The sequence below is a fragment of the Geotrypetes seraphini genome, chromosome 5 (genome assembly GCF_902459505.1).
Source record: "Geotrypetes seraphini chromosome 5, aGeoSer1.1, whole genome shotgun sequence".
NCBI lineage: Eukaryota > Metazoa > Chordata > Amphibia > Gymnophiona > Dermophiidae > Geotrypetes > Geotrypetes seraphini.
Window position 1 is genome coordinate 249,360,810 of NC_047088.1, and position 16,102 is coordinate 249,376,911.

General features: G+C 46.9%; 1 protein-coding gene across 1 annotated transcript in view; it reads right to left on the reverse strand.

Moving 5' to 3' along the window:
• The window catches only part of PDIA5 (protein disulfide isomerase family A member 5), a 321,624-nt gene that overhangs the window by 184,157 nt on the left and 121,365 nt on the right, over positions 1-16,102 (reverse strand). Inside the window, exon 4 of the mRNA XM_033945534.1 lies at positions 10,392-10,475. Within this exon, the coding sequence (XP_033801425.1) occupies positions 10,392-10,475 (84 nt within the window). The remainder of the gene's footprint in view (positions 1-10,391; positions 10,476-16,102) is intronic.

Below are 16,102 nucleotides of genomic sequence, written 5' to 3' on the forward strand. Positions count from 1 at the left end.
CACGGACCGTGTTGGAGTCCATCACAAAAAGAATTGAAAGACTTTTGTTAGGCCTGCATATTTTAATGTATATGTTGTATATGTATCAGTTCTTTATATATAATTTTTAATAAATTGATTGTCCCTGAAGCTGGTTGACCGTGTCCCTTCCTCACTCCTTTTTTTCTGGTTTACTGCTGAAAGTGGAAAATGTTTGGGCCAGCTGTTCATTTTGGGAAAAGTAGAAAATGGAAACAGAGGATACAAAAAAGCCTGCACATCAGTTTTCTTGCACGATGCTGAACATGTATAATATTTATTGCACAATAATTTAACACTTCCTCCAGCTTCAGAGATGGAAGAAATTTCATGGTAGGGAGGGAAGGACCTTGTACAAAAAGCATTGTGGAGCTTTTTACTCAAAAGTGTAAAGTCTAAGAAGTCAGATAAGTGTCGCAAAAGTCAGAAAGTTAAGTCTTCTGGCTCTTGTTCACTCCTAAAAGTAAAAAACTTGTGGAAAGTTGATGTCCAAGATGAAGGCTTCCTTAGAACAAATAAATAATCCACATAACAATGTCTAGGGCCTGAACCACTGGAAATATATGGACCTCTGAGGAAGACCTTAGTGTCGAAACACGGACAGTGTTGGGTCCATATGTTTCCAGTGGTTTAGGCCCTAGACATTTTTATGTGGATCATTTATTTGTTCCAATAAAGCCTTCATCATGGACATCAACTCTCCACACGTTTTTTGTTTCTAGTTGTGTTTCCTTTTGTGGAGGAATCAGGGTCAACTCTCTTGTTGTCTTGCTCACTCCTACCAGTTCAAGGATACGCCTACATAACATAAGAATTGCTGCTGCTGGGTCAGACCAGTGGTCCATCGTGCCCAGCAGTCTGCTCACGCAGTGGCGGCCCTCTGGTCAAAGACCAGCGCCCTAACTGAGACTAGCCCTACCTGCGTATGTTCTGGTTCAGCAGGAAGTTGTCTAACTTTGTCTTGAATCCCTGGAGTGTGTTTTCTCCTATGACAAGACTCCGGAAGAGCGTTCCAGTTTTCCACCACTCTCTGGGTGAAGAAGAACTTCCTTATGTTCGTACGGAATCTATCCCCTTTCAATTTTAGAGAGTGCCCTCTCATTCTCCCTACCCTGGAGAGAGTGAACAACCTGCCCTTATCTACTAAGTCTATTCCCTTCAGTACCTTGAATGTTTCGATCATGTCCCCTCTCAATATCTTCTGTTCGAGGGAGAAGAGGCCCAGTTTCTCTAATCTTTTGCTGTATGGCAACTCCTCCAGCCCCTTAACCATCTTAGTTGCTCTTCTCTGGACCTTTTTGAGTAGTACCCTCCTGGCACAATTAATCAGTGGTGCTGTCCCTGGTCCCTCAGTAAGAAATTTGCTACCAAATTTCAGCTGCATCTAAGCATACACAGATGAATAGTGATAATGTCGCATCCTAACTTTGTAAGGCTGGGCTCCTTTTGCGCCTTTATCTTACTGCCTGCCCGCATTCTGAAGTGTCGAGATCTAATTGCTCCCTCCTAAGATCCCCTGGACTGAATGGGTTGAGAAAGTCATGTCATGCTACGTCTCTGCCCTATTCAAATCCAGGCAAAAAAGCCTCCTTTCGCAGGCTGCTTTTAACTCTTAACCCCTTACTCATCCGTTCAGTATCCCTGTTTGTTTTAATCATTCACTTGATAAATTAAACGCCTTAATTTCTTTTAGTCCTGTTTGTTGGTCTGGAAATCATTGCCAGAGGTTGTGGTAAGAGCAGTTAGCGTAGCTGGTTTTAAGAAAGGGTTTGGACAATTTTCATAGAGGAAAAGTCCATAGTCTGTTATTGAGACAGACATGGGGGAAGCCTGTGCCTGCCCTGGATTGGTAGCATGGAATACTGCTACTCTCTTTGGGGTTCTAGAGCCTTGTTACTCTCTGGGATTCCGGAATCTTGCTATTCTTTGAGATTCGGTATGGAATGCTGCTACTCTCTTTGGGGTTCTAGAGCCTTGTTACTCTCTGGGATTCCGGAATCTTGTTATTCTTTGAGATTCTGTATGGAATGCTGCTACTCTCTTTGGGGTTCTAGAGCCTTGTTACTCTCTGGGATTCCGGAAAGCAATGTTACTTACCGTAACAGTTGTTATCCAGGGACAGCAGGCAGCTATTCTCACTAGTGGGTGATGTCATCCGACAGAGCCCCGATACGGACGTCTCACAAGCATGTCTTGCTTGAAGAAACTTAGAAGTTTCGAGATGCCCGCACCGCGCATGCGCCAGTGCCTTCCCGCCCTATGGACCGGGCGTGTCTCCTCAGTTCAGGTAGCTAGCCGAGAAGCCAACCCAGGGGAGGTGGGTGGGACATGAGAATAGCTGCCTGCTGTCCCTGGATAACAACTGTTACAGTAAGTAACATTGCTTTATCCCAGGACAATCAGGCAGGTATTCTCACTAGTGGGTGACCTCCAAGCTAACCTCAATGGAATGGTGGGAGAGTTGGCAATTTAGGAGAATAAATTCTGTAATACTGTTTGGCCAAACTGTCCATCCCGTCTGGAGAAAGTATCCAGACAATAATGAGAGGTGAATGTATGAACCGAGGACCAAGTGGCAGCCTTACAAATCTCCTCAATCGGTGTCGATCTGAGGAAGGCTACAGAGGCTGCCATCGCTCTGACCCTATGGGCTGTGACCTTACAGGGAACGGGTAATCCAGCCTGGGCATAGCAAAAAGAGATACAAGCCGCCATCCAGTTGGAAATGGTGCGCTTCGATACAGGTCGTCCCAACTTGTTTGGATCAAAAGAGACGAAAAGTTGAGGAGCAGTTCTGTGTGGTTTGGTGGGATCCAGGTAGAAAGCCAAAGCACGTTTACAGTCCAGAGTGTGAAGAGCTGATCCTCCAGGATGAGAATGAGGTTTGGAAAAAACACTGGAAGTACAATAGATTGGTTGAGATGAAATGCAGAGACCACTTTAGGCAGGAATTTCGGATGAGTGCGAAGAACCACCTTGTCATGATGAAAAACTGTAAAAGGTGGATCCGCTACTAAGGCCTGAAGCTCACTGACCCTGCGAGCAGAAGTGAGGGCCACCAGAAAAACCACTTTCCAGGTGAGAAACTTAAGTGGAGCAATTGTTGAGAGGCTCAAAAGGAGGTTTCATAAGCTGAGAAAGGACAACATTGAGATCCCAAACCACTGGAGGAGGTTTGAGAGGAGGATTGACATGGAAAAGTCCTTTCATAAATCTGGAAACCACAGGATGAGCAGAGAGGGGTTTCCCTTGTAGAGGCTGATGGAAAGCCGCAATAGCACTCAAGAGGACTCGTATAGATGTAGACTTGAGACCAGACTGAGACAGGTGTAGAAGATAGTCCAATACAGAAGATAGGGAGGCTCGCTGAGGCTCCTTGGAATTGGAAACACACCATGAAGAAAATCTAGTCCATTTCTGGGAGTAGCATTGACGAATAGCAGGCTTCCTGGAAGCCTCCAAGACATCCCTCACCGCCAAGGAAAACTGGTGAGGGGTCACGTTGAGAGGAACCAAGCTGTCAGGTGGAGAGACCGCAGGTTGGGATGAAGCAGTGATCCTTGATGTTGAGTAAGTAGTGAAGGAAATACTGGAAGAAGGACCGGTTCCCTGCTGCTGAGTTGAAGTAGGAGGGAGAACCAAGGTTGCCTGGGCCACCGAGGAGCTATCAGAATCATGGTGGCCTGGTCGGATTTCAATTTGACCAGAGTCTTTTGAATGAGAGGAAATGGAGGAAACGTATACAGAAAGCGATTCCCCCAATCCAGCAGAAAAGCATCTGCCTCGAGGCGATGAGGAGTGTAGATCCTGGAGCAAAACTGAGGCAGTTTGAAGTTGTGGGGAGCCGCAACGAGGTCTAACTGAGGCGTCCCCATTGAGCAAAGATCTGATGAAGGGGGTCGGAATGGAGAGTCCATTCGTGAGGCTGGAGGAGACGACTCAAGTTGTCTTCCAAGACGTTGTCCTTCCCCTGAATGTAGACAGCCTTGAGGAAGGCGTTGTGGCGAACCGCCCAATCCCAGACTCTGAGAGCTTCCTGGCAGAGGGAGGACGAGCCCGTGCCACCTTGCTTGTTTACATAATACATGGCGACCTGGTTGTCTGTGCGAATGAGGACCACCACGTCGTGAAGCAGATGTTGAAAAGCTTGAAGAGCATAGAAGATGGCTCTGAGCTCCAGAAGATTGATTTGATGGGGTCGGTCCGCACTGGTCCAGAAGCCCTGAGTGCGAAGCCCATCCAGATGAGCCCCCCAGGCATAGGTCTAGGAATCAGTTGTGAGAACCTTCTGGTGGGGAGGAGTGTGAAACAGCAAACCTCTGGATAGATTCGAAGAGGTCATCCACCAAAGTAGAGACTGCCGAAGAGCAGGAGTGACTATGATGTGTCGAGTCAACGGGTCCGAAACCTGAGTCCATTGAGAAGCTAGGGTCCACTGAGGGATTCGGAGATGGAGCCTGGCAAAAGGTGTCACATGAACTGTAGAGGCCATGTGCCCCAGGAGGACCATCATGTGTCTCGCTGAGATGGTCTGGCGAGAAGACACAGACTGGCAGAGATGAAGAAGAGCATCCATGCGCTGAGGAGGAAGGAATGCTCGAAGCTGGTGTCCAGTACCGCCCCGATGAAGGGAAGAGACTGGGTAGGCCGCAGATGAGATTTGGGGAAGTTGATCTCGAAGCCCAAACTCTGCAGGAAGCAAATCGTGGCCAAGGTCGCCGAAATGACCTCTGGAGCAGATGGGGCCTTGATGAGCCAGTCGTCGAGGTAGGGAAACACCTGAAGACCCCTGTTCCGAAGTGCAGCGCCCACCACTACCAGACACTTCGTGAAGACTCTGGGAGACGAGGACAGGCCGAATGGAAGCACTCGATACTGCAGATGTAGATGTCCCACCCGAAATCTGAGGAACTTGCGGGAGGCCAGATGAATGGGAATGTGAGAATCCAGAGAGCATAACCAGTCGTTCCGCTCGAGGAGGGGGTAAAGAGAAGCAAGGGTCAGTATGCGAAACCTCTCCTTGACCAAGAACTTGTTGAGGACCCGAAGGTCCAGTATGGGTCGCAGGTCGCCCATCTTCTTCGGGACAAGGAAGTACCGGGAGTAAAAGCCCCGGTTGTGCTGGTCCACCGGGATCGGCTCGACGGCCCGAAGCCGGAGCAAAGCTTGAGCTTCCTGAAGAAGGAGGGCGGCCTGTGTCAAGTTGGAAGGATACTCTCTTGGAGGGTGGTTCAGAGGGACCCGATGGAATTGAAGAGAGTATCCTTCTCTTACGATGGAAAGGACCCAGAGGTCAGTGGTAATAGCCTCCCATCGATGATAAAAATGGTGGAGGCGACCCCCGATGGGAAAAACAGGAGGATACAGAACGAGGTCGGTTATGCCCCCTGGAATAGAGTCAAAACGGCTGAGTAGCCTTGGGTGCAGCCGGCGGCTGAGGTTTCTGCTGAGCCTTTTGGGGAGGCTGTCTCTTTGCCGGTTGCCTCGCAGCAGGAGTCTGCCGTGGAGTGTAGCACCGCTGATAAATCAAAGGCGGTCGAGAAGGTCGAGACTGCTGAGGCTTGGGCTTAGGCCGAAGGATAGATTGGAAAGACTTTTCATGATCTGAAAGTTTCTTGGTAACAGTCTCGATAGACTCGTCGAACAGATCGGCGCCCGCACAAGGCACATTGGCAAGTCTGTCTTGGAGGTTCGGATCCATGTCAATTGTTCGAAGCCATGCCAATCGACGCATGGCCACGGAACAGGCGGCAGCACGTGCCGAGAGCTCAAAGGCATCGTACGAGGACTGCATCAGCTGGAGACGTAGCTGGGAAAGGGAGGTTACCACTTCCTCGAACTCGAATCGAGCCTGTGAATCAATGTAGGGAGTAAACTTGCGGAGCACCGGCAAGAAGAACTCCAAATAAGAAGAAAAAAAGAAATTATAATTGAGAACTCGAGAAGCCATCATAGAATTCTGGTAGATTCTCCTACCGAACTTATCCATCGTCCTGCCCTCTCGTCCCGGTGGTACAGAGGCATAGACCTGGGAGGGATGAGAACGCTTGAGAGAGGACTCGAACAGCAGGGATTGGTGAGAGAGTTGAGCGCCCTCAAACCCCTTGTGATGAACAATGCGATATCTTGCATCCAATTTGCTCGGGACCGCAGGAATGGAGTACGGCGTCTCAAAACATCGCATAAATGTTTGATCCAGCAATTTATGGAGAGGAAGCCGAAGAGACTCTGCAGGAGGATTAGGCAAGTGCATGGTGTCGAGATACTCCTTAGAATACCGAGACCCAGTGTCCAAAGTCACATTCAAGTCATCAGCCATTTGCCGGAGGAAGGAAGAAAAAGACAATTGGTCTGCCAGTATCGGCCTCCAAGACGGACTGGATGAAGTGGAAGCCTCAGGATCCAGAGAGACTTGGGAGCGACAAGGAGAATAAGAGGTAGATGGTTCCTCGTACTCCGGCCCCTCCGGGGGAGATAAATCAGAGGAGGAGTACCCCAGACGTGGCAGCTTCTTCTGCGGTGAAACCTCAGAATGGCGCGAGGCGTGCCGAGATGAGTGCCTGGATCGATGCCCCTCCCGGTGTCTGGAGGGAGAGCGAGAATGGCGATACTTCGCATGGTCCCCTGAAGCTTCCAGCGAATGAATGGGACTGGAAGCGGTAGATCGAAGGGGCGGGATGGAGGCCGCCTCACGCAATGCAGCCCAGGCCTGGTAGGGAGTGTGAAAGAACTCTTCCTGCGATTTACTATGCCCAGGACTTCGATTATCAATCGGTGGAACAGCACCGTGTTGGCGCGGAGGCGTAATGGGCTCTAAAGGAGGCATGTCGCTAAAGGAAGCCCGCCTCGAGGGACCGGCTGCCCTTGGCCGCTCCTCCTCGTCAAGCAACGAGGTTGATCGGCGAGGAGGAGGGGGCGGTCCGCCCCCTGGGATCGGGACCGGGAGGTCACCCTGAATGGAGGCGATTAACCTGGGCCCCATAGTTTGCATGAGCTCGACAAACTGAGCTTCCAGCAGGGACCGTAGCGAAGCCGATATGGAGGGATCCGCACCGAAAGGGGGTCCTCCAGCACGGTCTTCGCGCTCCTTCGTGGTCGAGTACTTCTGCTTGGAAGCTTTCAGCACCTTAATGACCACAGGTGGAATAGTGGAAGGCGGTACCTGAGCCGAGGAGACGGGGACAGGCACCGGCGCCGAACTCGGGGCCGAAGCCGGAATAAACGAAGCCGGCTTCAGAAGGCCCGGAGTAGCAGGAGTAGTCGCTGGCTTCGCATGGACAGGCGAAGCGGCCGATGAAGTCGAAGCCGAAGGTTCTTTAGCAGCTTCCATCTTGAACATCGACTCCCACAACAGACAGCGCCGCTTAAACACCCGCGCTGTTAGAGTGGAACAAGGCCGGCACGATTTCAGGAAATGTTCTGGACCAAGACACTGCAGGCAGCGTCGATGCGGGTCCGTCAGCGAAATCGCGCACTAGCACTTGCTACACTTTTTAAAACCGGTGATTGGCCGGGACATAGGCCGAAAAAGCTCCGCCGCAAGATTGAAGGAGCTGGGCCTGAGCCACGTGGCCGACCCGGCCGACTCACTGGAAGAAAAAAAATTTTTTTTTTTTAGAATAAAAGAAAGAAATTACACGGAAAAGAATAAAAGAAACCCAAAATCGTGGAATTAGAAGGCAAAAACAGGAATTCAGTCAGCGCAGAATTGAAGTAAAACTTCTCAGCTCCGCGGAAAGAAAAGAACTGAGGAGACATGCCCGGTCCATCGGGCGGGAAGGCACTGGCGCATGCGCGGTGCGGGCATCTCGAAACTTCTAAGTTTCTTCAAGCAAGACATGCTTGTGAGACGTCCGTATCGGGGCTCTGTCGGATGACATCACCCACTAGTGAGAATACCTGCCTGCTTGTCCTGGGATAATCTTGCTATTCTTTGAGATTTTGTATGGAATGCTGCTACTCTCTTTGGGGTTCTAGAGCCTTGTTACTCTCTGGGATTCCGGAATCTTGCTATTCTTTGAGATTCTGTATGGAATGCTGCTACTCTCTTTGGGGTTCTAGAACCTTGTTACTCTCTGGGATTCCGGAATCTTGTTATTCTTTGAGATTCTGTATGGAATGCTGCTATTCTCTTTGGGGTTCTAGAACCTTGTTACTCTCTGGGATTCCGGAATCTTGCTATTCTTTGAGATTCTGTATGGAATGCTGCTACTCTCTTTGGGGTTCTAGAACCTTGCTATTCTTTGAGATTCTGTATGGAATGCTGCTACTCTCTTTGGGGTTCTAGAACCTTGTTACTCTCTGCGATTCCGGAATCTTGCTATTCTTTGAGATTCTGTATGGAATGTTGCTTCTATTTGGGGTTTTTCCGGGTACTAGTGACCTGGATTGGCCACTATGAGGATGGGCTACTGGACTAGATGGACCATTGGTTTGACCCAGTAAGGCTATTCTTATGTTCTCTCAAGAAGGGATTTTCTTATGGATTTCTGTAAAGCACTGCATATGTCTAGTAATGCTATAGAAATAAGTAGCAGTACAAACTTCTTTGTCATTTCCAACTTCATTTTGAAGAAACAGGAATTTAACACGCAACAAGAGCGGAATGCAGGCTTCTGAGCAGTCTTAACAGAAATGCCGCCAAGTCAGTTGTGTCCGCTACAAAGCACAGTGCGATCCATCCCGTACGTCAGCGTACCGCAAACAGTGCCATGGCACACTAGTGTGCCTCCCTAGATTCGAGGTATGCTTTGAGATGCTGGGGAGGAGGAGGTGCCAACTGACTGCCTACAGGGTGTGCTTCTCACGGCCAGGGGCACATCCTGTAGGCAATCAGCCAGTGCCCCTCCTCTACATGCATGTTCCCCACTGGCACCCCCCTCCCCCACTGGTGGTTCAGGGCCCATCTGGAGGGCCTTTGCGCATGCGTCGACGTCAATGTGATGTCATCACACTTCCGGATGCCTCGAGCCGCGGCTCAGCAAAGCTTGCGGAACACTGCAGTACATGTATCTCTGCCGAGCTCCGTCATACTTCACTCTTGAAACACATCAGAAATGTAAGAACAGGGGTGCCAACAGTAGAAGGCAATCCAAAATAATCACAGGGACTTCTGGAAGGCTATAGTGAAGAGTCTCCAGAACACAAAGCATGTGTTTACGCTACAAATAAAACAACCACCTAACAGGTTCACAGTGAAACGGTGCAAACAGGAAGCAAGAAGAGAAAACGGCAGAGCTGATGTTCGTGATTTAGTATATCACACAACAATGCAGCTGTCTATGTAATCAACAGTAACCACATAAACTTGAAAAAGTACAGACCCAGCAAGGGCCGTGTTTCAACTTAACCTTCTTCCTCAGGGGTCCTAATATTGAGCATACATTTTTGAGAGATATTGTGGAAAAATGTCATATGAATAGGTGAAGGTGAATGAGAGGATAATGAGCAACATGAGTAAATGTGGATGAGAATCAATATGGTTAAGCGTAAAAAAAAAAAAATCCTATATGTGAAGGATCAAGAGAGATAATTGCAAAACTGAGTAGTGTGAAGGGGCGAATGTGAAGTGATCAATATGCTAATCAACGTATTTTAATCTGATAAGTATGATAAAACATGATCAATAAATGCAAAACTGAGTAGTGTGCGCATATAATCTCTCTTATGCCTCATTTACTAAGGTTTTTCTTCCATTTTTTGTCTGAGGGGAAAAGATTTCTAGATCTGTAGGGTCATGAAATGGTTAACTGTTGTTTAAAATATTGCTCTGGCCTACATAGCTGAAAACAGTGTACAATCTACTGACCTCATCTGCCTAAAATGCATGTCCCTACCTTACCACATTGTAAGCTAAATAGATAAGAGTTTGAGCCATGATGTACCCTGCCCTTCTGTACATTTAACATTTAGAACTGTAAGAGTTAGATAAGTGACCTGCTAGTGTGAGCTTAGGACCAATAATAATTGTAGAAAAGTTATAGAAGTAAATGAAAATTGTAGTTTTTGCATATATTAGTTTGCGAAAAGGGCATAAAAGTCCGTGTATTTCCTGTTTCTGACACTCTAGTAGGCAGGCTGTTAACTGCACTAGAGTCCGGCATGCTGTGAATAAACCTCTTGTACTTTCTTCACGCCTCTGACTTTGTGTGTCCAAGTGACCTTTCAGATCTACCCCCCTTACTTTTTTGGGAGGGAGAGGGGAGGGGGTAGCTGCAAGAAAAAAACATTGGTTAATACAAAACACACTAGCTAGTCCCAAAGGAAACGTATTGGTTCTGGCATTGAAAAAGTAGTTTTCATGCCCTTCGTAAATGAAAATCTAATTTTGTGCTCATGAAAGGAAAATACACAGAACTTCCTTTCTCACTCACTTGTAATGCAGCAGTTCCACCCCACTGGGCTTGGAGCTTGGATCGACTTTCAGCTTCTTACATAATTTTCTGCCTTCTGTGTCACTGTAAATGTTAATAAACAAGCAAATGCTGTTAACAGATATATTTCTATTGTTGGCCACAATTCAGGTTCACAGAATTACAGGTTGACACTGGCACTGAAGAGCATTCATTTTATTTATTTTCCTTTCAATGTGTATCTGCCCACACAAAAAGGCTCAAAGTGGCCTACGTATTTAATATATAAACAGCAACAGACGCTTTCAATAAAATTTTGTTTAAACAGCCATGCTTTGAAATGCTTCCAGGAACTTAAGAATCCAGTATACCTAAAGACTTTAATGGTGTTCCAGAAGTCATTCTACAAAAGATTTGTTCTGTTAAGTTTTGGAGTTAGCTAGACAAAAAGTCATGAATTAAAATGATTTTTTTTTTTTTTGCTTTCCCCTTTCCCGCTAAAGAAGAAGATTTGTCTGCACAAACTATAGCTACGTAAAGAAATTCAGGGCTGAAAGCACTCCCAAGGCAGTGAAACTGTAGAACAGGAACAGGAAGGAATCTCTGCAATGTGTACACAGCATGCATGAGTAGTATATATAGCCTAAAGCAGTGTTTCTCAACAGGCGGTAAGCGGCACTGAGCTGGTCTCCCACCCCCTTCCTCCTTAATGGCCGCCGCCAAGGATACCGTGCCCTCCTTACTGCCTGCCCACCTGCCCCCCCCTCCGCTGAAGCCGCTACAGCCACTGGGGATCCCATGCCCTCCTTTCTGCCAGCCCCCCTCCACCGAAGCCAACCCAGAAGGCTTCCCTCCGATGTCAGAGCTGACATCACAGGAAAGCCTTCTGGGTCAGCGGGGAATCCCAGTTACCTCCTTCCAGCTGGGCTGTTCCTTTCTGCCTTCAGTGGCACTTGTTGCAGGGACATGTCAGCAGCTCTTTCACACTGCACGAGGCTGACCCAGAAACCTTCTCTCCGATATCAGAGCTGATGTCAGAGGGAAAGCTTGTGGGTTAGCCACGTGTGAGCTGCCGCTCGCGCATCCCTGTAGCAAGTACCGCAGAAGGAGCAGCCCAGCTGGATGGCCCTGAAGGAAGCAAGTGTGGCCCTGGAGCGAGCAAGTAAGGGAGAGAGAGGACATGATATGGGACAAAGGAAGAAGGGGGGAAGGAGCACGTTGGGACATGGGAGGGGCACAATTTTGGGACAAAGGCTGGAAAGCAGGGGAGGGGGCACAAACTCGACATAGATAGAAGGGAGGGGGCATGAACATGGGACACAGAACGGAGAGAGGAACGGGAACCAACTTGGGACATAGGAGGGAAGTAATAGAAAGGGAGAATTTTTGGGCATGAAAGGAAAAGAGATGGTGCACATGGGAAAAGGAAGAAAGGAAAATTGGATATTGAGAGAGAGAGTGAGGTAGAGATGCCTGGGGAATAGAAGGATGAGAAGGGGAAATGTTGGATATGGTGGTGGAGAGGGAACAGACTGAAGGGGATGCAAGGGGGAGGAATGTTGGACAATCATAGCCTCAGGCCCCTCCCCGGTGCATCCCAAGATTTTGGGGGGGGGGGGGGACTTATGAAAAATCTGGCTTATTTGAGCTCAGTTTGGACAAGTTTTAGTCCTCCGAGGGTAGCCACTGATGTCCATGAGTTTAATATTTAAAAAGATATTTGATTTTGAGTACGAGGGGTTTTGTTTGAATGCTTCTTGAATGTAAATGACATTATCAGCACCTAAAAATTACTTGCTGTTAATTTTCAAGGACCAAGCACGTCACAGAAAGATATTTGTCTGAGTGGCTCTATTACGCCCACAGACGCTCATAACATTGACAGACTCTTGCGTACATGACATACATGTCATCTAGTGTATACTTATGAAGGGAATTTTTAAAATAAAGTAAAATCCTTGAATCTGTCATGACACACCTGCTATCTCTCCAGGGCACACCACTGTGCCTTGACACTGCTCTGCACGGAGACAATCAACAATGCCTGCTGATTAATGCCAAGCTGAGATGGCGTCTAGAAGTTGTTAAATCGCAAGAGGATTGTGAAAAATTGCAAGAGGACCTTAGGAGACTGGGAATCAAAATGGCAGATGGCGTTTAATGTGAGCAAGTGCAAAGTGATACATGTGGGGGGGGAAAAAGGAAACCGCAACTATAGCTACATGATTCTGGATGCTATGTTAGAAGTCACTGCCCAGAAAAAGGATCTAGGTGTTGAGGATATGTTGAAACCCTCAGCGCGGCGGCAGCTAGGAAAACAAATACAATGTTATGAATTATCAGGAAAGGAATGGAAAACAAATATCAAAATGTTATAATGCCCTTTTATCGCTCTATGGTACAGCCACACCTTGAATAGTGTGTGGAATTCTGGTCACCGTATCTCAAAAAGGATATAGCGGAATTAGAAAAGATACAGAGAATGGCGACGGAAATGATAAAAGGAATGGGATGACTGCCCTATTCTTCAGCTTGGAGAAGAGATGGCTCAGGGGCGATACGATAGAGGTCTATAAATTAAGAAGTGGAAAGGGTAGATGTGAATCGCTTATTCACTCTTTCCAAAAATACTAGGACTAGGGTGCATGCGATGAAGCTACTAAGAAGTAGATTTAAAACAAACTGGATAAAATATTTCTTTACACAATGTGTAATTATAACTCCGGAATCCGTTGCTGGAGAATGTGGTGAAATCAGTTAGATTAGCAGGGGATGGATGGATATCCCCAGTGGTGGTGGCGTCCATTAAGGAGGAAGGGAGTGCTGTGTACCCCCAATGTGGCTCACGTACCCCTAAGAGGATCTCTGCAGGAGAGGAAGTGATAGCAGATGGTAAGGATGGGCAGACTGGATAGGCAAATATGGTCTTTATCTGCCTTCATTTTTCAATGCCACACAGGGTACAACGAAGAGTCTTGAAATCTGAGGCAATTTATTTAAATTTTCTAGAGAGAGGAAGGACAGTTACCGACTGCATAACTGTGTACTTAGCTGTCGGTACTCACTAGAGGAGTTGCAATTTAGAAAGAGGCTCCAAGGCTTTTATTGATCATTTATAGGGATGAGAGAACAAAAACAAGGTTATAACCTCCATGCCTCTAGATAAATTTTATTTTAACAGAGCATGTTTGTGATTACGAAAAATAAGAATATAAGAATAGCATTACTGGGTCAAGCCCAGTAGCTCTTTCTCACAGTGGCCAATCCAGGTCACTAGTACCTGGCCAAAACTCAAAGTGTAGCAATATTCCATGCTACCGATCCAGGGCAAGCAGTGGCTTCCACCTTGTCTTTCTCAAAAACACAGTATGGACTTTTCCTCCAGGAACTTGTCCAAACCTTTCTTAAAACCAACGGTGAAAACATAAATAAAATGGTTTACCTATCATGGTAAAAATTCTCACTTGCAAAGCAAGTTCTCACTTGCAAAGCAGCAGCAATACAGGTAATAAGACTACATGCAAACATCTCTTCTATAAAAATCACTGAAGTGAAAAATAAATAAAAGCAAGAACTAAAGAGAGAAGTACAGCTCAGAGACTCCCTGAATGCATCTCAAATACCTCTGGAGACCATCAGCAAGGTGTGTCCTGGAACCAAAAAGAACACAATCCCCCATCCCACCACCATTTTGAAGACGATGGTGCTAGTGGCGGGAGCGAGTGGATATGACTCCTGCGTTATGTAAAGTATGGGTGTGGGGGATGTGGGTGAGGGGGCCAGGGGACTATTTGTTTAAGTTGGGGGGGGGAAGGAGGAAGGAGTGCAACTAGCCATTAGGCCTTCTTAAAGTCGGAAGGGATAAGGATGCACTGCAAGATGCTAGCAAATATTTTTCTGGGGGGAGGTTTCTTTTAAATATAGCGGGAGTGGGGAGGGGAAGGAGTGGAGTAAGGATGATTGGGGGGAAGAAGAGAAAGACTACAGCTGATGCAGACTGCTTGCAACTTTTTTTTTTTGGGGGGGAGCCATTGTCACTCAGGCACAGACAGGAACAGTGACATTTCACATTGAACTGTGTGACTATGTGGCCCTGGGTAAGTCACTTAACCCTTCATTGCCCCAGTTTGATTGTGAGCCTGCCAGGACAGATAGGGAGTACCTGGTCACTATTCACTGTAAACTGCTAACTGCGGGAAACCATCCCATGTCATTCCTTAGTGTCTATCACCAGCATTCTTCAATGCAAGGCTTGAGGGTCCAGTGGCTTGGCCCATTCATACCCTGATTCTTATGTGAGCCAAGTATAGGATAATGAAGCCATTGTGACATCACCGATGAAACTGGCTCTTAGGCATTGATGGAATGAAGCATTATGACATCACAATCTCAGCTCTAGAATGTTGCTACTCTTTAGGTTTCTGCCAGGTACTTGGGACCTGGGTTGGCCACTGCTGGAAACAGGATACTGGGCTTAATGGACCTTCGTTCTGTCTCTCAGTATGGAAACGGTTATGGTCTAACCATCCCATGTAATTCTTTAATGTCCATCTCAACCTCAGTCCTACACCAGCATTCTTCAATGCAAGGCTTCAGGGTCAGTGGCTGCACCCATTCATACTCTGATTCTACTCTCTGTCCTTAAAAAATGACATGGAGATGGTTTCCTGTGGTTATCCGCAGGGACGGGAACGGTGATGAATTCCTTCATCCTATCATTCTCTACGGTAGCACTAGGTATTTTGGCAGGACCATTGGGGCGTAGGTGGGGTAGGGGATTGCATTCTTTTTGGTTTCAGAACACCCTTGCCGATGGTCTCCAGAGGTATTTGAGATGCATTCAGGGAGTCTCTGAGCTGTACTTCTCTTTTTAGTTCTTGCTTTTATTTATTTTTCACTTCAGGGACGGGAACGGTGATGAATTCCTTCATCCTATCATTTTCTACGGTAGCACTGAATCAGCCACCAAGGAAATCTCTAGAGATGAGATCTCCAGTATGGGGACCCAAAGACATGAGAAAACCTAATTCAAGGCCCCCCGGTCCAAAGGACCTGCCAAGGGACCCTGCCACTCTCCTACCCTTTCACCACTTAAAATTACATTGATCAGCTGAAAGCAGTGATCTCAGCTTGAATTCTGCCAGGAGCAGATTGAAGGAGGAGAGCATTTTCCTCAAACTAGGTATTTTGGCAGGACCATTGGGGCGTAGGTGGGGTAGGGGATTGCATTTTTTGGTTCCAGAACACCCTTGCCGATGGTCTCCAGAGGTATTTGAGATGCATTCAGAGAGTCTTTGATATTATAAGAAGGGTTTTTTTCTAACCTATGACTGATGTTAACCAATTCAGTAGGCATGTATTGTTTGACTTGCCCTTGAAGGGAATATGAGGTCTTTTTCCCCTCCTTTTGATAAAGATTTTCATAGTCAAGTCCTTATGATTTAGATATCAATGACATATTATTGACATTTGAATATTTTGATTTATATATTATTGATATTTGATAGTTATGTTCTCCACTTTTGTTGTTGGTTTTTAAACTAGTGTGTGTGGTGGGGTTTATTTTGTATTTTTCCCTTTGCTTTGGGACACATCAGGTTTTCAAGATATCCTCAATGAATATGTACAAGACAGATCTGCATACAATGGAAGTAATGGATGCAAATTTATATCATGCATATCAATTGTGGGTACTCTGAAAACCTAACTAGTCCTAAGGACAGGGTTGAGAA